At 35.7% G+C, this 22,528-nt stretch overlaps 1 protein-coding gene across 5 annotated transcripts in view; it reads right to left on the bottom strand.

Annotated features, from left to right (window-relative positions):
- Positions 1–22,528, bottom strand: part of SFSWAP (splicing factor SWAP) — a 48,946-nt gene that overhangs the window by 21,541 nt on the left and 4,877 nt on the right. For all 5 annotated transcript variants that reach the window (XM_030500453.1, XM_030500458.1, XM_030500454.1 and 2 more), the window contains exons 4-13: positions 20,712–20,797; positions 16,981–17,206; positions 16,514–16,629; positions 15,524–15,659; positions 12,652–12,889; positions 12,181–12,312; positions 11,746–11,839; positions 9,284–9,458; positions 6,617–6,850; positions 4,920–5,110 (exon numbers count right to left, since the gene is read on the bottom strand). In XM_030500453.1, the coding sequence (XP_030356313.1) occupies positions 4,920–5,110; positions 6,617–6,850; positions 9,284–9,458; positions 11,746–11,839; positions 12,181–12,312; positions 12,652–12,889; positions 15,524–15,659; positions 16,514–16,629; positions 16,981–17,206; positions 20,712–20,797 (1,628 nt within the window). The remainder of the gene's footprint in view (positions 1–4,919; positions 5,111–6,616; positions 6,851–9,283; positions 9,459–11,745; positions 11,840–12,180; positions 12,313–12,651; positions 12,890–15,523; positions 15,660–16,513; positions 16,630–16,980; positions 17,207–20,711; positions 20,798–22,528) is intronic.

Here is a 22,528-nt window from a genome sequence, read left to right as displayed (position 1 = left end):
CCAGTTGGTGTGATTTTCTTGTTACAAAAGTGTCTATGTGAATTATATATGTAAACACAAGAAGCGAGATGCCACCCAAGTACTGTTTACCCATATCCTGAAAAAGCGCAGACTTCACAAGCTAAAACGTTACTGGAATCTTATCTCTTTTGGAAAGTGAGCTAAGCTACACGTTTTCCAAGTTCTTCCACATTTTCCAAGTTTTGAGGAAATATTATCCATAGAACTGTACTGTTGTAATGCACGCAAGAACGGCGAGAAGCTATTTGTGAAAAGCTGTGCTGCTTCATTGCTCAAGCTGATTTTTCAACCTTTTGTTCCTCTTGCTTGATTTCACTTTAAGGAAAAGCAGGAAACCATACAAAAGAAGTAACTCAGCTATGGAAAAAGTAGATCTGACTATTTTTAAGTTTCAGCTGAAACCAAAAAAGCTTAAAAACACTATGTTCTGTGGTATTGACTATCTTTACATACAGTTAGTGGAATCAATTTTGTTCAAAGGTATAATGTGTACTCAGTACAAGCATTTCTTTCAAGGAATGCTAGGTATCAGGAAAATCTGACAGAGGTCAGAAAAGCTTTGCTCATTTAATGCATTCCTACATAGTGTGATAAGCACGTTTTCAGCACGAATGTACATTGTGTGTGCATTCAAATTGCACTGCTAGTCTTTACACAGAGAATTATGCATCTCCCACAGACATTCTCAACTCCTCTTCAAGCTTCATTATACACCTCCATCATCACGCCACTTTTTGAAATACATTTTAAGCTACAAAAATCATTCCACTATGTTAAGTCTGTGACCATTGTATATCAATCTCTGTTTCCTGGATTCCTCATTGGATGCTCCTTCCCCCAAAACAGGAGATGAAATACATTAAGTGACATTTTTGGTGGATTTCAGTATTTAATTTTATTTGTTTTCTGTACTTTCCCCATTTAGTTCTATTGACCAAACCGCAAAACTAATTTTACATCTCTCTCGACTTTTCTGATATACATACTTATTTTTTCTATTTACAGCTACTGCAGTTACCCCTCGTTATTTTTCCAATCAGTGTTTCTAAATGTATCTGTTTCTGAAATAAGACTGAAAATAGCTCAGAAAACCCCTGTGCTACCTGTTGATTTATAAACTGATTTAGACAGCATGATGCAGCTTACTGGATCCTCACTGTATATAAAACAGAGGTTAACAAATCCACAATACGATTTCACTTATCTTTTTTCCAATAAAATTTCTTGACTCAAATGGGCTGTTACAAGTAGGCAAACGAGGCAAGTACAGCAAAAGGCAGATCACTCATTGGAACAAACATAGATGGAAGCTTTTCAAATACGGCAAAGGAACAGAGAACCACTTGAAAAACATTCACGTTTCAAAATAAACTTTTATATGCAAAATCTATAAGCATGCATCTATATAAACTTATATAAGCATGTCAATAAGCAAACTACACTTACACGGAATATTACTTCCAAAGACATGATGGCATTTTTGACTGTTCATTAAGACAGTTCTAGCATTTCCAATACAAAAGTCAATTTTATTTCAAAAAGGAAGGTCACTTCTGTGACATTTAAACATATATTTGAAATTCTAACTAAGCCCTTTTATAAAGGAAGCACCCTCCAAACCATTTCTATTGGTAAGAAGTAATGGAACTGGTTACTTTAAAATTCTTAAATACAAACCAGTTTACTGAGAAGTGGGATTAGGGGTGCTTTGTTTGTTGAAAAGTTCACTTGCTTTTAGTAAATTCAGCTTAGAGCTTTGGTAAGTTCAGATGTGAGTGAGGACACCTATCTGCTCTTCTGCAAAACTCAGCTGTTACTGAAGACTTACTGGTTATTTCAGATATTCTCTTACAGAAGAATGTCAAAAGAACCTTTGCTTAGAAGTATCTATGCTCTTGACAAATCCCCTTGAGAAGGGGAGCAGAACTGCAAGTCTGAGGAATTTTGCATTATCATTGTCTCTTTGCATTCATTCTTCAATGACTGGAAAAAAAGTACTGATGTGCCAGTCAGGGAAAAATTGTTAGCAGTAGCAATGGGAATCCTAAACAGGATCTCTTTTGGGACATGACCACACTCAATTCACTTGTCTGCTAATGTGTGCTGATATGGATCACTTAAACTCCAGGTACGCCAATTGTCTGTTCCCTTGAAAGCATTTTGAGGGATAATTTTTCCATGATTTGGAAAAATAAAGAACTGGACAATGAATTACTTGTTAGGTACTGGAATTCTTTCCATGGGAAAGAAATCCATGGAAAGCCATGTTGTTAATTCTTGTAACCACACAGTCACAATCAATGTCTGAAACTTTCATCTCAAGTATCTTGCTTGATTAGTGCAACCAGGAGTGATTTACTAGCTTTTCTGGAAGCAATGTAATTCCAATACCAGGAAACCAAAGTTCTACTTTCCAACAATATTTGTATTTGCAATGTGCATGGAAGGTCTAACTGCAGCATATACAGACAAACGAATTTCTGCCTGGCTTGTGAGGAATCCTGCAACAATACCCCAAATTTCTGGCCCTATTTGGGTTAAGTTTCCGGAAACTACATAGTCTACACCAAATCTCATTCCTACTTTTTACCTACAGCTGCTTAAAGATATTGCAGTGAAGATTTAAGTCTAAGGCAATTATTGAAAATGGATTTTGACAGTTTTTCTTCCATTAAGAAAAGAAATTGTCTGGACTTGCTGGAGGTGTCCGTAGAGGTGCTGGAAAAACAAGACTCCCCTGTCTTTTAGCAAGCACGGATCAGATCACACTGGATTGGCATGTGCTTGTGACACTCCTGGAAGTATTGCTTCTTAAGCTAGGACAAGCACTGGACTGGCACAAAGAGTGGCTCAGTGAAAAAGCTGGAACAATGCGAAAAGAAAAACAGAACAGAAACCACATAGGAACAGAGCCTATTCTCCTCTGTGGCTGAAGTTAAGCCATTAGGAACTTAAACAGAAAATATACAATGTAAATGGGAAAGTGATTCTTTGACAGAAAACACAGTTTTGCTGCCAAAACCTGCAGAGGGAGGGAAAAGCTTCAGGACAGTGCTACGATGCAGAACAGATCAATTCTTGAAGGATTTTCCTATATAATAAATTCAAATCTCTCATTTAGGCTTTCAAAATTATAGTTGTTTTATTGAAATCAGAAAGGTTTATGTGAAACACATTATTTCTTATCTATTTTAAAGAGCATTCTTAGTGTCTTAGTAGGGAAAAAAGCAAATGTGTGTCTTTGATCAATAGAAGTTTTTAGAGTTTGGTTTTCTATTTCATTACTGAAGTCTTATGGCCCAAGATTCCTCTTTAAACTTGCCTACTCAAAAACTGCTATCTAGAGGATCTACCCCAAAAGATATTTTTATTATAACTACTCATCAATAAACTGACTCATAATAGTTCTGTTCACTGAAGAAGATGACAACTGATTATCAGTTACATCTGCATGATAAATCCTCTTTTTCCTCTTTGTGATAAATTCTAATAATGTACTGTATGGCTATGAGAAATTAGGTTTTAATTTCCTTTTGAAGCAATAGTGCAAACAGCCAAATGGCAAGAGAACTTATTAGCAATGTTATTGCATTCCTGAAACCTAATAATTCATCATCAATATCCAGGTTACTCTCAGATTTGGCCTAAGAGTGCAATATCATGACAACCTCCTCAAAAGGGAGCTTCTGAAAGCCCTCAAACTGACATTACCCTAGTATTGTCTATTGTGGTTGACTATAACGAAAATGGGTGCAACTGGAAAAGAGAATTACAAGGCAGAAGAAAGATGGAAAGCAGTCTGCCTCTGCCACATGACTATTTCCTTGTAGTCTTCTGGAAAGAAGCAGAGGATTCGAATTTCTATCACAACTATCAGAAATTGTTCTTTGAAAGTAGTGCAGGAATACTAATGCTCCTATTTGATGTGCTACAGAAAGATACTTGCTTCTACTCTCCAAAGATCCTGCTGAACAAACCCAATAGATCAGGCCATTTCATGAGCAAGTAGGCACAGGCAGTGTGCACACTCTTCCAGTTGTCTAGAAGACAGCCAGCAGAATAATTAGCCCCCTCAATTATTTCACTGAGTTTTTTGTTTTGACTCTTCACTGACTTTGCATTGAATAACATGCATACCTGTATTAGAATTGTGTACCACTATCTGTAAATTTAGCTTTTTCTTAAAAATAATATCCTTATAATAAAACAAAATCTTTTGGAACTCCCACACTAAACTTGGACCTAAAAGACAGAGAAGAACATGCTAGCACTCTAAACTTTTAAGGAGTTTACATTAAAAACTCAACTAAAAGATGACAAAGAACCACCATTATATAGCCGAGTTTTCTCCCTCTTATAGTTTTTCTTAAGGATGTCTCAGCTAGAAACCTTAAATCACATTGATTGGTTTACTAACTATTCAACTGTTCCATGACAGTTAATAAAAATAAATCAAACAACAAACCCCAGCAGAACAGGTGCAAAGTACGTGTCAAAGTAAGCTCAGTTGCCTGTGAACTGTTTCTGAACTTGAAGATGTCTACTCACATCAAAATACACATTAAATAAGTAAGTATCACAACAGATACACAAATACTCTTGAAGGGAAAGCATTCTAATTCATTAACCACTAGTGTACAGAGTTAAGCTTGTAAGCTCATTTTCCTTTCTGTAACTGGCTGACCTCTGAATTGTGCATAATTTCTCTACCAGTTCTTTAATGACAGATGAGAGACATATGTAAGATAACTGAAAAAGATTAACAGTGGTTAAAATTCAAGTTTCTCTCCATTTAGAAAAGCTTCTATCTCTTCAGTCAACTTCATAACATAGTGTCAGATTCACAATCTGTAGGTAAGATTTTTGCTAGCTCTACCAGAAATTCATTTCGTGCTTACCTCGTTACTGAAGGAATTCTCCTCAATTTTCTCAGTTTCTGCCTCTGCCAGAGGGTTTTTCAGGGTCTGCAAGAACAGAGCAGCCTTCCTTTTGCGCTCTGCCTGTAGCTGCTTCTCTTTCGATTCTTTGGAGGCCTGGGCAAGCTTCTCTCTTGCTGCAGCTGCTAATCTATCCTCTAGTTTCTGCTTTGCTAAGAAAGACAATTAAGCACAAAGTTTAGAGTAATGCTCGGGGAACTTCAGTTTCCTTGAAACAAACACAACGAAACATCCCTTCCAACCATTTTCAAACGTAATACAGCCAAAGTCATAAGGATGCATCAGCTTGAAATTAGAAAATTCCAAGCACCTGAATTCAACCTGCTTGTTGAAAAGCGGTACAGGTGAAGTAAAAATATTTAAGCTTAAAGAAAATGACATGAAAACCCAATCCTGAAAATTCAGGATACTTGTCCTTTTGTATTTACAAAAGCTACTAAAAAATCAGCACTCTAAATTCAGAAGCTTTTCCTTGTACTTGTTAAAGCGATGCAAACTCTCCATTTGCTCTTTCCACAGATCTGATCTTTACCTTACATTTTCCAGCCCTATTTACATACATTTTAAAATGGTTACATAAAGGGCTGCTCCAGAACCTTTCAGAAGCTGTTTCACCATTGTTACAACCAAAAGCTATTGTTGTGTGATTACAGCAAATTAGCCATTTGATTTAAACGTGCGCCTAACAGATGTGTCTAATCCTTTTAATCTTACACTTCCACATCTGTGGAACACATCTGTGTTCTGTGCATGTACAAGGTGACTGCTTTTGCTGCTCAACTGCAGTTTTTCCAACATGCAACTTTTCCCAAGCATGTTTTATACTTCATTCTTATTATCACACAAAACATTTCACATTTGCTTTAGATATCTATCACCATAGCCTACTTTGTGTTACTGTACTCAGTGGTACAGAGCAACCACTGCTTAGGAACAAAAAAAAACCAACCTCATTTTGAAATGAAAAATTGAATTCCTGTGGTATACTCATAATTGTATGAGAAGTATTAAGTTTTTAAGCTGGTAAACACTGGCAGTATCTCCACTTATTAAACACTCTCTGCTGTGAAACAGCCCTGGGAAGGAATGAGGGAAATTCGATCTCTTTGAAAGATGGTTTCATTCAAATTCACACAGCATACCCTTCTGCCCTTACACATATAAACACAGTAACAGGAAAAACCCATACAAAGACTTAATGGCCTTGCATTGTAAGCGTAACAAAACATCAACAGGGTGATATTAGTCTCTAACGTGCTCTCTCAATGCTGTATAACTGAAAAACAGCTTGAAGCATTTCATTGTTCTCTGAAGAAAATGAGAAATGGACATGCCTTTTTCTGGGCTCTGTTAATGCAATCTGAAAACTAGAACTTTAGTGTTTTACTCGGAGGTTGTAGCAGAAAAACAAAATCACATTCAGAAAGTTCATGCGTTAGGGCAAAGTACTCAATTTCAGTGTGTTGTAAGTTTGATTTTAGCTGAGCAACCAATGATGTTTTCATTCTTAACAATAAGTAGGAAACTGGAAAAAGAATTCTCATTCTATTAACATGACACAGTGAAGATTCAATATACCATACTTATTCACATGACAGTTTTGTAGTTTGCCTGAAGGACTCAATCTTTCCTTTTGTTATCAGTGTAACATGGGATACCTTGTTTAGCTTCCAACTCCTCCTGTGTAAGTTGAGGTTTTCTCTCTTCAGTAGCAATACAAGGAGTGGTAACAGCTGGAGTATGGTTTGAAGCATTATTAGCATTCTCTTGGCCCTCCTTGCCCTCTTCTTCCTCCTCATCACTGTCATCATCTAATTTTACACGGTTTTTCTCCAAAGGAAGAAGGTCATTTTCTTTGGCCTTGATCGCAAAGCTTATCGGAGCAAATGATGCTGTGAATGAACAAGTGAGATTTTATGCATCTTGACCACAGCAGAAAGCAGGTTGAACTTCTTGACTTCTAAAGAAACTTGTATCATCCTTGTTACGCTAATTATTTTGGGGAAAAGAACATCACAATCTTTTTAATTTCTTTTCTCCTTTTTCTTTCTTTCTGATTTTTTTAAGAAATGTTGGGAACTTCATTTGCCCTATAAAGATCTATCTCAGAGTCCTTTTCTAATACTTCACTAGCAGCAGGAAAAAAAAAAAAGTGCTCTAAACCATCTCAGGAATTAAATTTCCTGAAACGAGATAAATAATTTCATATTCTGTCCCAAATAAATTTTAGTTTCAATACTACTACTTTTCCCAAACGAACAATCTACTCTTCCAGGCTTAACATGAAAACACTTTACCTGACACACTACAGTATGATGTCCCTTATGTGTCCTTCACACTAAATGGTTTGCACAACAATAGCATTTGGCAGGATCAGTGAACAGTATTTAAAGACTTATTTACTTTGGGGAGTTAACAACATTACAGGAGGTAAAAATGCAAAAGCTAGGTAGTTTTCCCCAAATGTCTTAGCTAGTCTTGCTGTAGCAAGACTGGTAGTCAACTATTCCTTTCAAGCAGCCCCTACTACTCCAAGACAAAAGGACAGCACAACACATTCATGCCAGCACACTCAAAGGAAAATGAATGCCTGTAAAAAATGTGGAATACCACAATAAAAAGAAAACTGTGGATCATTTCAAGCTAAGTTGTATTAATGAATCTTTAAAAAATATTAAGCATAGCTGATATTTAACTATCATATAAAATAGAGAATTAATCTCTAAACCATTTATCCAAAATGCAACTTTTAAGAATAAAGAATGGCATTTCTCACACATCTCAAAGAGAAGCAACCTACTATCATGTGGTCTGCTGCAATATTTATCTGCCTCAGGATGCCTTTTGCATATATATCCTACAAGATTTCAATTAGGGAAATTTAAATACAATAATGACATTTCATACCAAGGTTTATAAAATACAAGCTTTGCATCTTGTAATTCTGGGGAAAGGAAATAGGCTCAGAAATAAAAAACTCGAGAATTCCAAGAGAAGAGGTACTATAATAGGGATTTTCCAACTTTTTTCATATGACAAAACAAATCCTAAAATGGGATTTTATTCACTCAGAGGCAGAAGAAAAAAATCTAGTGCTGATTTTATGTCTATCTTGCAGCCAAGTACTGTATTTAGGTTACAAGTAAGTGGGATTTGTAACATATTAGAGGAAATTAAAATAAGTTTATAGGAATACGATTGTCATGAAATGACTCACTAGTTACGTTCCATCATCTAAATTTGAGCAGATTATGATCATTAAAGCACGGGCTCCAGTTTGCCATTTGTTAACACAAGAAGAAATGGTATCATTCCCTGCTGTATATTACAGTCTCTTAATAGGGCATCTTTGAAGACAGGAAGATTGCTCTTTCCCTGGGGAAGCTACTCAAGCTGCCCAGAGAAGAAACTGAAGAGTAGAGACAGCCAGACAACCACAGCAAAGATCCTGGAGCTTGCAATCCACGGAAGGAAAGAAATTGCAGAGAGGAGCAGGAAGAGAGAAGGATTCCAAAGGACCACAGGGAGCAGATAAACTTATCAGCAATTAAGAAAGCCACTGAAGTGGCAGGAAGGCAGTACCTATCCATGGGAACATAGGTCAAGACTGTTTTTCCTGTTTCATTTTTTTTCCAGTGGCTTTCAGTTGTACATAAAAGATTTAAGTTTCTAGTTTTTACTGAAAAGAAGAAATTTTAAAATATCTTTTCCCATTAGGCCAGGAATCAGTTCCCAGATATAAATAACTGCTTGTGCAACTCAGGACACTAACAGTGTGTTAGCTGATTTTGTTTGACCGGCTCCTAAGAGATCCTTCCATTTTGTCCTTCTGCTGCTATGACTGTAAGAGGAAAAACATTCCACTTAGACATGAAAAGAGTCTTTTTTTCCAGCATGACTAATGTCCAACACAGGAAGACTGAACAACTTGAGTGATAACCCTAGTGTACTTCCTCCATATGTATGGTTTCAAATAAGACTCTGCTCTTATTCAGAAAGAATAACTTCTTGCACAGCTTGTAACTGTCAAGTTTAAAATGACAAAAATAAGATTCTACTGGGGTCACTAATGAAAGCCTTCAACTTTGCAGAAAACTGAAATAAAAGAATTTCTTCTGTCAGACCATAAATACCTGATAGTCTCATAAGAAAGAAATATGAAAGCAATCAAATTACTTACTTCAGTCCTTTTTTGAGGCTTCCAGTGAAAATATTTTCTGCATGATGAAATTCTTTTCCCTACTATCCCTGTCTCTCCCCTACTTTCTTTTCTTCTCTTAGGTATATGCTAACATTTTCACACACAACAAATCACATTAACATACCTTTCACCAATTTACCATCACTGAGAGTTTTAGGAGGAACATCCTTTTTAGTTCCTGGAACTCCCTTAGCACTTGGCTCAGATGCATCTTCAGGTGCATGTTCATCTGCAAATTGAGTCTCACTTGGTGCATCACCGGCAGTATCTGCTGGAACATCTTCAGATGAAGATACTCCCTTTTCAAAAGAAACAAGCAAGCTTACTAACTGGGTAGCGCATGAAGAATTAATGCAGTGTCTGTGGACCTGCAATTTTGCCAGTCATTTCAAAAGTCACATTATCAGCTAATCGCATAACAGCTAATTTTACATCAATAAGCACTCATGACCAAAAGTCTGCTCCTTATAAATAATGCACTGCTTCATGTAAATCCACAGGCTGCAAGAACTACAGACCTACAGTAAGAATGTGTTGTTATTTTACAGCAAGGAAAATGTTCTTCAGCTGGTACACTTTTGCCAACAGCTGTTTTAAAAATTGTTTTTAAAATCAGACACTAAGAGCATATACTTCTTTTCCAAAGTATATTCTTTTAGGTCTTGATCTCCAGGGTCCAGGACAAAATCCATTAAAGTTAATTCACGGTGACAGAATGACAGCTCATGACATTTTTTCCTAGTGTACAATTGCATGATACCTTCTTTACAGAACCAAGTTTTACAGGGATCAAGCCAGGTTAACGTGTTTGACTTTTTTCACCATTTTGCTCAAGTCCATTGTGCCTATCAATGTTTTTTGTGGCACTAAATTGATAGAGTACAGACGTGCTGAGATTTTGAAGCACATAAAGAATTGCCGGTTCTACTAGTATGTGACTGAATCATTGAAGACTACTTCTAAACTCACAGCATAAAAATTTTAAGACAAATATTGTGGAACATATTTACATGGCGACTCAGGGAATGACATTAAGTAATTCAACATTTAAATGAGCCTCTCATTAAATAGTTTGGTTGCTTTCCACTGGCTGCTGTTAAGTATACTTGATGTTGAAATACCAGGTACTGAAGACAATCCCTGCAGCCATTCCCTGACCAGCAGAACTAATTTCTGAAAATCCTTGAAGGGGAAAACCACAAGGAAATCAAGGACTTTATCCTGTATTCACTGAAGCCCGTATTACAATTTCTTATTAACTTTAATGGCCAAAAGAAGAACAATCAATTGCATTAGTTGCGTGTATGTACATTACTAAAGCATAAAGATAATATTGAAATCATTATTCTAAAAAAAAAAAATTAAAGAGAATGCCATTATCTACCAAACCATGCAGTAGGAAAATATGCATTGCTACATATGACCCCAAGGGATTTAAGCCAGTTTCTGCTTACTTCTTAGCTGTACTCATTCAAACACTTAAAATGAATCCTTTATTATTACACTTCGGTTAGAGTAGTTTCCCCCCAAAATAAATGTTAACAAGTCCTTATTAATTATGTAAGTAGTATGAAAATTCAACTCACTGGTTTGCAAATAAAAAATTCTAGAATAACAGCACTGTGGTACAGGACAATTCTGCAACTAAGTCAGATCGTACTTAGAACAGCTTATCTTTATAAACAGTGTTTTTTCACTATTAAAACAGAATATTAGACGCAAGCGTTTCAAACAGCAACTAGTATTGAATTTCTTCATTTTCCACAAAGCGATTTTGAGGAGTTTATCCACAGGCCTACCTTCTTCAGTTTAAGGCTCCCCAATCTAAGCCTTGAGGTGACAAATGACATAGGGCCTAAAAAAAAAATAGCTCTTTCCCATGAAAAGTTAACATCAGATAATGTATTTTTGATACTATTTGCAATTTTCTTTTCAGCAAGAGAACAATCTAATGAGATTAGCTAACATGAGAATGGTTGAAAACAAGGATGCCAAGTCTGGATATCATCTTCTACTAACACGGACTAGAAGAAGCAAAACAAGTAGGAAACTGATGTGAGATTTTGAAGCTCCAGTATTGTTTCAGTCAATCATGATAGGACTCTTCTTTAAGAAAACCTCGTGCAGAAAAAAAAACATATAAGAAAAGTAGTCTAGCTACTGTGCTACTGTTCTACAAAGAACCATGAGACATGCGAGAAGGTATGGTTGTTAAAAAGCTATACATAACTCTTCTGACAACAGAACACTAATCCCAATCTAACAAAGCTCTAAACCTCCACAAAGAATATATTCCCTCGTATAGAAGGCCAAAAGATTTTCAGGTTGTCATTTTATATTACAACCACACTGAGTGGCTTATACTAAAAAGCAAAAACTAAATATCACACCATCTCACATATCCTTATTTAAATGCTACACAAAACTCAAAAGCAACAAAAAAAAAAAAAGCATTCACATACTTTGCTGAACTATTTCTCCATAATTCAGTGTTCCATTTTTAAAATGCCTCACAGTAACGCAACAGAGAAGCAAGTCCTTGTCTCACATTGCATTTTTAATAAATGTATATACAAACACACATACCTGACAGTTGTCACTGCTCTCTTTTTGAAGGAAGAACTGTTTTTTAAACTCATAATAAGCATTATACTGGTGCCACGGTTGCAGGAACTCAAATCTGTTAAAAGAAAACTGAATATGTGAAAATGCACATGAACATAGTAAATACCAACCATCCTTTGCCATCTGATTTTCTCTTGCAAGTGGAACATTATTTGATGCTTGGAAGCACTGTAACTATGCTAGAGGATATGCATTGAGAACATGCTCTTTAGAGATGTTTTTGTTAGGTTGGTTGTTTTGAGGATTTGGGCAATAATGCTTTGGCATTACCTTTAAGTAGGTCCCTGAATTTCAATTAAAGAAGAAAAATACTATTTCTCTTCATATCCTAGTAGTATATTTAAAAATTAAACCTTCAACTTCTAAGACAGAAGTTAAAATAATGTTTTCTCTTACCTGAGATCATTCTTGGCACGAACACTGGTTTCAAATTTTATCCCATTCCTAGCAACATACTCAGCTAGCTTATCAATAACAGGTTGGATATCTGGAGGTGGAGGTATAATGGCAACCACTGGAGCAATTGTGCTGAAAACATCAAGAGCACATCGTTTTTATAAATAGAATGTATCTTTCAGATTCTTGCTTTAACAACAAAAAACCCACAACTCATTACATAGAGGTTTGTTCCCTCATTTCATTATGCAGTTAAAACAACTTGATTTTCCATCATGCAAAAAATGTCGTAGTAGGTGAGTAACAATAACCACGTACAATATCAAACACCAAAGTGGAGCTAATCAGAGCTCAATGAACATTGGCAAATGATACTGAAGAATCACCAGCAATAGAATCCTTACTAAATACTTCATACTGAAGTGCAGGAAAGAGACCCCTCCAACTAAGCAGCAAATCAGTATCTGCTACCTTGCAGATGTTGTGGTAGAAGTCAACGCACTGCTGCTATCAGTTGTGTCTGGGGGAGGTGGAGGTGTAGTACCAGGGGGTGGAGGTACTGTTGCTACCCCTGTAGTGCTTGATACAGTCACTCCTGCAGGCAACGCATTGTAGTAGGTAGCAACATCTATTCCTGGAGGTGGAGGCGCGAGGCAATAGGTTCCATCAGGTAGCATATAGTAACTATAATACATGGCTGCCACAGTTGCTGTGAAAAGACACATTAAAGAATCACGTTCTAATTAGAAGACACCCAATTAAGATAAATAAATACATCTAGATTCACACAACACCCTAAGAAATGGTATCTAATTTCTTGTGTAAAAAAAAAACCCAAACCAAACAAATAAAACCCCCATAATTGACGCAATTAGGATGAATAAGAAATATGTAGATTAAGGAGCAGAATCAGAACGTACTGAAGGTCAGTTGGAAGCCAAAAAGATACGAATAAAGAAGTGAACCAGAGAAGGCCTATTGAAAACCAACCTAATACGAAATCATTCTTCCTAATCTAATTCACCTCTGGCAGTTTAACTCGGTTAGAACTATGTATGCACTAGGAAAGAAATGTGAATATATTCAAAACATTGAGAAATGAAACCACTAGTATTACTGTATACATATATATATTAAACCACTATATCATTATATACAGATATACACCTACTTACTGAAACCTCAAAAAGACAGGTTTTGCAATTTAACACTAATACAATGAACAATGGATTTGAGCAAGTTTTCCACACGAGAGGCTTCTCCAACTCTAAATATTTATTAATTGAGTGAAAAGGCGTAGGGCTTGCTTTCTTTAAGGACAATATTTTATAATGCTTTAATTAAGTTTTACACTTAAATGGCAGTTCTTGTAAATCTAAAGGTTTTCTGCAGAAAGTCATATAAACAGAAAGCATTCTCGTAAAATATTTCAAAGGATTTACAGTAAGAGTTTACATTTCTGGAGGCAAAGTTTAATCAATGCATTAAATTAAAATGAATTATCCTCTAAAAAGTTTTATAAACATTCCTGTGTGGCAGTATTTACTTTCTTCAAAGAATAAGTTATCTATAAGGAGAACAGGATAAAGATCTGTTAAATTTTAAAGACAAGGAGAGGAGCTGCAAACTTAGCTTGTACTGCTACTAAATTATTATGTCCCAGTTTGCACCACAGACATTCAGATTCAAGCCTGACATGAAAGTAATCAGAAAACTGATGAGCATTATTCTGCAGAGAGAGTTATTCTGATTTTTTAGTCTTTCCTGAAATAACCAGTAATTTCCAATTTGTCCACAGAAATCTCATTTCAGTTTTATTAAGATTCTCTTAAGGTACAGTTTTAAATAAAAATTACTTCCATGCATATTCCTCTCCATATATTACACACCGACAACACCTGTAATCCTTTGGGGGGTTCTGAACCTATAGTGCATCAAAATCAACCCAGATCATTATGGTGATACTTATTTGGAACAACTTTACTAAAAAACCCCAAGAATTCCATCATCACCACTAACCTGAAGTAACACTACTCATCAACTACAAATTTATAATATCATGAAACCCCACTGTAGTGAAGGCTGTAATATGAATTTTCTTATATCTCAGTAGTGCCAAATAGTAAGTCCCACAAATGAAAGCATAAGTTTCATTTCTGTATTTAAAGAATCAAGGACTTTCAGAATTCCGAAACTTGAGAAGAATTAGAGGCACCTAAACCCAATTCAGTTTGACGTCACCTTGCTGAGTATCAGAATTTACAAAACTTACAGAAGCGTTATACGAGGTCTGCATTAAGCAGCTTCAAAGATAATGGAAATCAGACACATCCAGAGAAGTTAAGATAATGTTGCTAAAAATTTCACAGCAAAGCTGATTCTTAAGAGAGATTATAGACAGGACAGTATTTACATTTATCTGAAATGGTTAAAGAAAAATCTAAGATTAAAGATTTCATAATAATTTGGAGACAGGAGAAAGTCTTGGTATTTCATTATCAGGCATGGAAAAAGAGGTTGAGCACACAACTTTCCACATTGCTCACTTATATCATTGCTTTTGTTATTCTTTTGAGAAAAAGATAGAATATCTACTCCTTTATTAAAGAATGCCCTCTGTAGCTATAGAATTTCAAAGTAGTACTTCCTTCTCAGATATTGCTATGAGAAATAAAACTTAAAAGATCAATTTTTCACTTTGAATTCTGCATGTTCCTGAATTTTATTTTCTACATATATATTTTCTGTGCACCAGTGCCTAGAATGAAAGGTAAACAATGAAAAATTCTAGGAAGTGACTGTATAATAAAACTTATTTATTTACCATAAAACTATTTCCATCTTTAGAGCAGAATAGCACACTAAAACCTGGTTTTAACACTTCAGTCAGAGCCTTCAATTTACGTGATTTTATCTTTGCAGATTTTCCCTAGTGTTAGGCACTCCAGCAAAACTGTTCTAAGTACATTTACCATCTGCATCTTGCTTAATATAGTAAGCTTCTTTCTATGGGAATCTCATGAAAATACTTTATAGAACAGTTATATATTCAACGGTGAAGGCATTCATTAGGCTTCATTAATAGAAATTGATGGAAGTTATATGCTAACCATACTCACAGACTGGAGACCTGGCCCCCTGCCTGCCCACCCCTCTCCACCCTATTTGCTTTTCTTAAGCAGCTAACAATTTGACAGACACCTTCAAAGATTCAGGAGATTGAAAAAGAATAAATATCAGTTACGAATGATCAAGTATGGAGCTAACGTACTTTTTTCCCCACCAGTATCCACATAAAATTCATCAACACACATCAGCAGCTGCCTAATCACAATGCACTTACAATCAGAAGAATACTCTGCTTGTGATGTCTGTACAGCTGCCCCATCTGTTGACTGTGGTGTAGAGGAGTTATTATCTGATTGCGCTTTGCGCACCAGCGCAGCAAGTGGATGATCAGGGTCTACCACCTTCAAAGGCTAAGAAAAAAAATATTCGAGAATAGAAAACGAGATTAAAATTTGAAGGGTATATTTAAAACATGTGAGAATCAACCTAATTTGGAAAATTAATTCATTGGAATTAATAGACATCAATAGTATTGTCCAAACACTGAAGCTACTGGTAGCTCTCACATCAGAACCATCTTCTTTGAAAATTAGTGGAAAACATGACAAACATGACAAAACAAAAAAATACTTTAACGTTAACAGAAACCCATGACATAAAAAAGTGGGCATTACTCTTACTCATTTACTGCCAAGGCTGGGATAAGACACAGAACCTGACTTGTCTAAATATCAGTCAGCACCACTGCCATTCCTCTGAAAGCCTCAAATGTGTGCAACTGTCTGTCATTCCCATTATTTCATCATTGATCAAACTCAGAAAACATCCAGCAAAATCTACACTTCATGAGTAGTACATTCTGCTGAAATATTATTCCCTGAAACTATGACTTCATGTCGACATTTTATCTACTAAAAGCTAAAAAGAAAACACTCTCAGCTTATATCGAGAGGGCATTAAATATCTTAATCTTTTCAGCTTCAACACAGGTTCTGTGGGATAAATCCTTGAGTGATGCCCTCAATGCATCAAAAACAGAAATGTAATTCCTTACAAATGGAAAAATTTACACACCAGAGAAAAGGTAACTTGAAAGTTTACCAAAAAGAGACTTAAATTACTAACACACAGATAGAGGGTGGGGGTGGTGTGGAAAAGAAAAAAAATTGATAACAAAAGATCTTAGCACCTGCATATTAGAATTTTTGTGCCCATGAATTAGATGTTTTACAAGGTAGAAAGTAATTTTAATAGGATCAAGTACCTTCATGAGCTCTTCAAGCCTACTGCATTTTTTAGACGCAAAGAGACTCGGATGCAGGTAATTTCCATCATCATCATCATCGTCATCATCTTCTTCCTCGGATTTGACTCTTGAATCTAAATAAAAGCAATGTCCAAATTTTATGTGGGTTTGCTATTGGGATAGATTTGTATTGGGAAAGAAAGATGGTACAGGACAAGCATGCTACCATTTCATAAATCTGCTTATTCACCAAAACACAGATACAAGACGATACTGCTGGCCATCATTAAAACTAACAACTAAATGCATAGAACAACTTTCCGTTGGACTAGAGCTACTTAAGCAAAATGTTGAATTATGACATCAATCTCAACTGCAAGATAACAGCATTGCCACTGCAACGCACCAAAAATATGTGGCTATTTTACCTAAACAGACCAGTAGATGTTTCAGTGATTCCATCCATTTGACAAGCAACAACTTACTTTTCTTCTCGTCCACTTTACTTTCGGAAGGAGCAGCGTATCGTCCCTCTTTCATAGCCTTCTGAATGAATTTGTAGTAGGGATTGAGGTAGTGATCAAACCGCAAGAAGTCAAACTGGGAGTTGCGTGCTTGCTTGGCTTTTAGCATAATCTCAAACTGTGCTCCCTGCTTGCAGACAAAGTTTGCAGTTCGTTCTATAATGGCATGCATTTTTGCTGTCGGTGGCTGTGGGAGCAAAATAACATATATTTGCATTTTCATAAGCAGCTTGTCAAGTGGGAATTAGAAACAGCAGTGGTTCCCTGCCCCTCTTCCCAGCTTTCTCTAACAACTCAGTTTCATAACCAATTTCAACTACTGAAAGCACACCAGTGCTAAACAACCAGTCCCAGTCTTCCCTAGCTCCTCATTCATTTCCTTTTGCTAAATCCTCTCCTTTTATCAGCACAACTACTTTTGCCATTGCACACCAAACTGAAGAGGAGAACAAATCCTGGCTGAGCTTGATGTAGAAAGAATTTATTTTAAATCAGGTACATTCCACAGCCATTCAGCCAATTCTGCTGGCAAAAGATAGGAGACAAGAAGTGTTTCTTGACACAGCTATGCCAACTTAAAGTGCCGCTACCTGACAGTACCTCCAGGTACTCTGAAGACTCAACATGCACGGTCTTCTTCCCAACCACTGTCCTTTATCCTGTTACTACTTAATGTGCAAATATAGCTCCCTAACTAGAAAAGCTCATTACTATGCACTTGCTTAAAAGGAACATGTTGCACCTTAAGCCCAGTGTAACAATTGCAGTTCCTATGTACTATCATGTTCCCATAAAAAGTCACTGAACGCTTCAGCAATAGAACAAAAAAGAAGATTAATAAAGTTAGGCAGCATCCATGCATTTCCACTCCTGAAATCCCATCTAAGGAGCATTGCCATATCAAACAAGAAGTGAATAGAACAAGAATATAGTGAAAGAATGAATGAACTTCATCACTCACTGTGTTTAATTTCATACTCAGCTTTGTTTTGTCTTGTGCTCAATAAACTGTAGAAACAGATACTCTGCCTGCCTACAAAGATTGAAGTGTCACATTAAAATAGTTTTAGTTTTGCATTTTTATTGGTTTAGATACAGAAGTATGTTGCAAACCTCAGAAAATCTTTTTCAGAAGATTGGAAGCACGCAAGTGCTGCTCTATTTAGGGGGGAAAACGTCTGAATGTGATCAAATTGTACATTTTTAGGAATTATTTTCAGCCAATTGGATCCTTTACTGGAATATGTTCAATATGGAAAATAATCGGTTTTTTCAAGGTTTAGTTGTCCTTCTAAAACACTACCAAACATTATTTTAATTAGAGGCAATGAAGTCCTCAACAAACTGGTAACATTTTGTGCATTGCCAGTTTCGCTACTTAATTGTACATCAAGTTTCTCTATTTCTGCAGTTCTTACACAGAAATACAACATATGCTTAAGGCTGAAAGATTCATAAACAAAGCTGCAAATCAGCAAAGAAAGAAGCTCAAAAAAGATTGTATCTGAAATTACTATCTGGTCTTGAATTTGAAGCCAATGCCACTATAAGCTCTGGAAAGCAGGCACTATGAATAATAATATGCTTTTAATTGACTTCTAAGATTTCTAACACCACATTTAAACTGAGAACTGTAAAAACTTCTGAAAGACTATTTGCCAGAGCAGAGAAAGAAACCTTCTGAAAAATACCATAAGTGCTATCATCTACTAAGATATTCTGTTCCAATCTTCAAATAGTACGGTAATTAAAAGTTTTTCATGAGTGAGTCTTCCTGACTCCCTAACCGATAGTTAAGGAAGTACCCTCCCATCTTCAGCAAGCCATTCACACTCTGGTTGGTCCTCAAATTCTATCCTATTCCCAAGCACTGCAGTTCCCTCCCCAAAATGATTCAAAGTCTACAAGTGTCATCCAACTGCCATGACCATCAACAAGGGCCACGTCTTTCAACTTGAACGTTAACTGGCAGCAAACTGAGGAGAGACCCGTCCACCACTCTGCCGTTTCCACAGATCAGCAATGTGTCTGCACCCCTCTTCCAATCACTTGTGGATAGACATAATGGCAATGGAATTTATGATGCATTTCTCTCTCTTCTTTTTCTTAAATGGCAACAAGGTCAAGTGAAAAGTATTTCTAAACACACCTGTAAAACCTCAACAATAATTTACCAGGCTTCTATCCTTCACAGCAACCAAATTAAAAAGATACAGAATAAATACATTCAACGGTAAAACTGAATGACTTAACAACAAATCAAGGCTTACAAAAAAAAAAAAGATACCCACAATTCCCAATCCAAGGTCAAGTATACATTGTTTGAGCTGCTGCCTAGATGCTTTCTTCAAAATCAAAACCAAATATGGCCACACACCCTTTCTGTTTATTTGAATACACTAGAGTTTAATAGCTGACTGACAAATTACTTCAGTAAGTCCCACACTGCATTCTGCAACTTACATTATAAAATATATCTGAAGTTACAGAATAAAATTCAAGCAAAGCAGCTATCTAAAACACCAAACATTCTTTCACCAGCAGTTACATTTTGGGAACAGCATGCAAATGCTAAATAAGCAGCTTCTCACTGGGAACTCAACATTCTTATTCTCAGACTGAAGTATAACTCATAGTTTAAAGGCAATAACATATAAAAATCTTCCCTGAACTCAGAAGTAGGCTTTTAAGTACTTCACTAATGAAATATAAGATTGTAAAGAAAAGGAGGGGAAGTAAAATCAGAACAGATAAAGTTGCCCATTAGATGTGTTAAATAGCTCTTACTTCATACAAAAAAAAAAAGGTAACAGGATAAAAATTTTCAATTAAAAGCTAATGAAGCAGAAAAATACTCTTACACAAATAGTCTTTGTTCACTATTAGTTATTCTAATAGAGTGCTTTGAATTTTTACTGGCCCAGGTTAGCAAGTTAAGAAGACAGCCCAAATATAAATTAACACTTTCATGACCACAGAATAGGAAAAATAATGTTATCTGACTTCCCAGTATCTTTCAGGAAATTTGAAATAAATTGAAAATCCTCATGGTTACAACTGTACTCCAGCAGGTGACTGTTCAACTCCCTTCAGGAAAAATTCACAAGCTGCAATGAACTTTAAACTTTAACATGTGGCAAATTCTGGTAACATCACATGAAGGAAAGAGCTTCTATATGCTAATACTTTCAAGTTATTTCAGAATTTGCTAGAAATAAATTATTGCTTTTCTCCTTAACAGGCCAATCTTAAACACAGCCCTTATATTTGAGAACTTCCTATTCCCATTAGATTGGGACTCAATTAAACAAAATCCAGAAAAAAAATCTTGACCAGAAGCAATATTTTGTTTTAATGATCCTTTACATTTGGAATGTCAACCCTGACATCTCGGTAAGCGTCCATTCCAAGAACAACTGCCTTTTTATTCTGCATTATCCAAAATAATATCAAAAGTGATAGTAAGTGCACTTAGCAGAAGCAATGCAATAATTTCAGTGTGAAAAAGAAGATTCAAGAGAGTTGAGAGAAGTCAGAAATTCAAGGAAGAATATTTGAAATTAAGCTACTATTTTAAAACAATTTAAAACGTACCACACTAAAATTAATGGAGAAAAAAAATTACCAGTAAAGCACCACAAACTCCTTGAAAATTGACAGAAATGTAGGTTGAATTAAATGTACACACATACCAATTCCACATCAGAAGGTACGTTCAGTCCTGGGGGAGCAACAAAAGGCTCTTCATTTTCTTCTGTGTTTTCTGTCTGAGCTGTTTCTACAAGAAATGGCAGAATAAAATACTATAGGACAAAGAATGTCAAAGTACTCACATGTTGACAAAAAACTGTTGAAATAAAGTATAATCAAAAAAGATGTGCAATCAATGAATTTATCAAATTAAGCTATAGCCAGCATTTGCACTGAAGACATTTTAATACGGTTACTCTCCCTGGTGTTATGTGTGGTTTATTTAAGATTGCATAAATTATGTTTCAATAGAGGTATTAGAAAGAATAAAACCCCATTAGCCTTTGCCCTGACTATAGTATTGCAGACAAACAAGTGCCAAATCAAATAGGAAACTTTAATTTTCATCAATATTACTTTTTGTTTTTACAAGAAAACCCATGCAAACTTATGGGGAACCATTTTCTGGTTGGATCCAATGCACTGGTTGGATCCTTTCCTAACAACGATTAAAATATTACAGATATCCAATATTTCTAAAGCTGTTAAGATCTATACATGTGGTCTGTCTGAATTCAGTTCCATGTTTATCAACCATTTCAGCCCATACACACAAACCTAAAGTACTTTCATCAGCTTCCTAACCCTAACCAAAGTTGTACAGGAACGCAAAAGGGAGGCTAAAATCCACTTTCACCACCTACAGAGATAAACCAGTAGTTGCCTTATTAATTGATTAAAATAAATGTTGCCATTCATCTGTGAGTTCAGTCTAAAGTTGGTATGGTGCATTTTATATCAAGTTTAACATACCCAAATATTTAACACATTTTTCACATGAACTACTCATCTAAAATAGTTATTCTTTCATAAAAGCCAATTTGTACTACATTCTGTTCATTGGTATATCAGAACCATTCCTCTGAAAGGATTTTGCTTCACAAATTTTTATTATAACTGAAATGGAAAGTTTACTTTTTAAGTAACTTTTGTATTATCTATTCTACCAGCTTTAAGAGAAACATATTCCAGTTTTATCCTAAGAAATCAGATAGCACAAACTGTATGAAAACCTGATTATGGAAACTGTGGACATAGCAAAACAGCCTAATCATCCATGAGATGTCACAGCAATTACTGCATACAGGGTCTTACCCATGCATGAAAGTTAACTTCTTTGTTGCTGTCTGGAAGCTTGTTGGGGGCAGGGTTATTTTTTAAATGAACTCAAATAGTTTAACTCCATAAAGGCACACAGAGATTTTAGCATCAAGGAAAGGAGGAATAAACAGCAGACAAAGCAGAACACGACTGCTGCTTTTGGCAGCGGCTCCAGCTAATACTTGACGTGTTCACAGAACCACAGCCTGTAATTCACATTACTTTTATCTGCATCTTCCAATACTGGATATTACTCTGCTGGCATTTATAAAAAAAAAAAATCAATGTTAAGAACCTATAGTGCTGTATTATTGGAAATTATTACCACATAGCAATCTATGAAAACTCTGTACAGTTCAACTACAGCAAAAGAATAATAGATACTAAAATACTACCAAGTCTGACTAGAAAATGCCCCTTTTTTTAATCCACCATTACTAACAATTCTCTAAAAGATAAAGAGTTTGGTAAGAAAGCTCACAACTGAGACAATATTCCAATGACCTGCTACGAGGATCTCTACTTCTCAGCAGCATCAATACTACTCACATTACACCACAAAATTTTGTAATAGCTTAGCATGACACTTCCATACTGCATCAAATATTAATTAACTAAATATTAACTTGTTCGAAGACTGGGTACTTACATCTCTCTT

Source organism: Strigops habroptila, chromosome 11, assembly GCF_004027225.2.
Source record: "Strigops habroptila isolate Jane chromosome 11, bStrHab1.2.pri, whole genome shotgun sequence".
NCBI classification, from domain to species: Eukaryota; Metazoa; Chordata; class Aves; order Psittaciformes; family Psittacidae; genus Strigops; species Strigops habroptila.
This window is presented reverse-complemented; position numbering and strand designations above follow the sequence as displayed.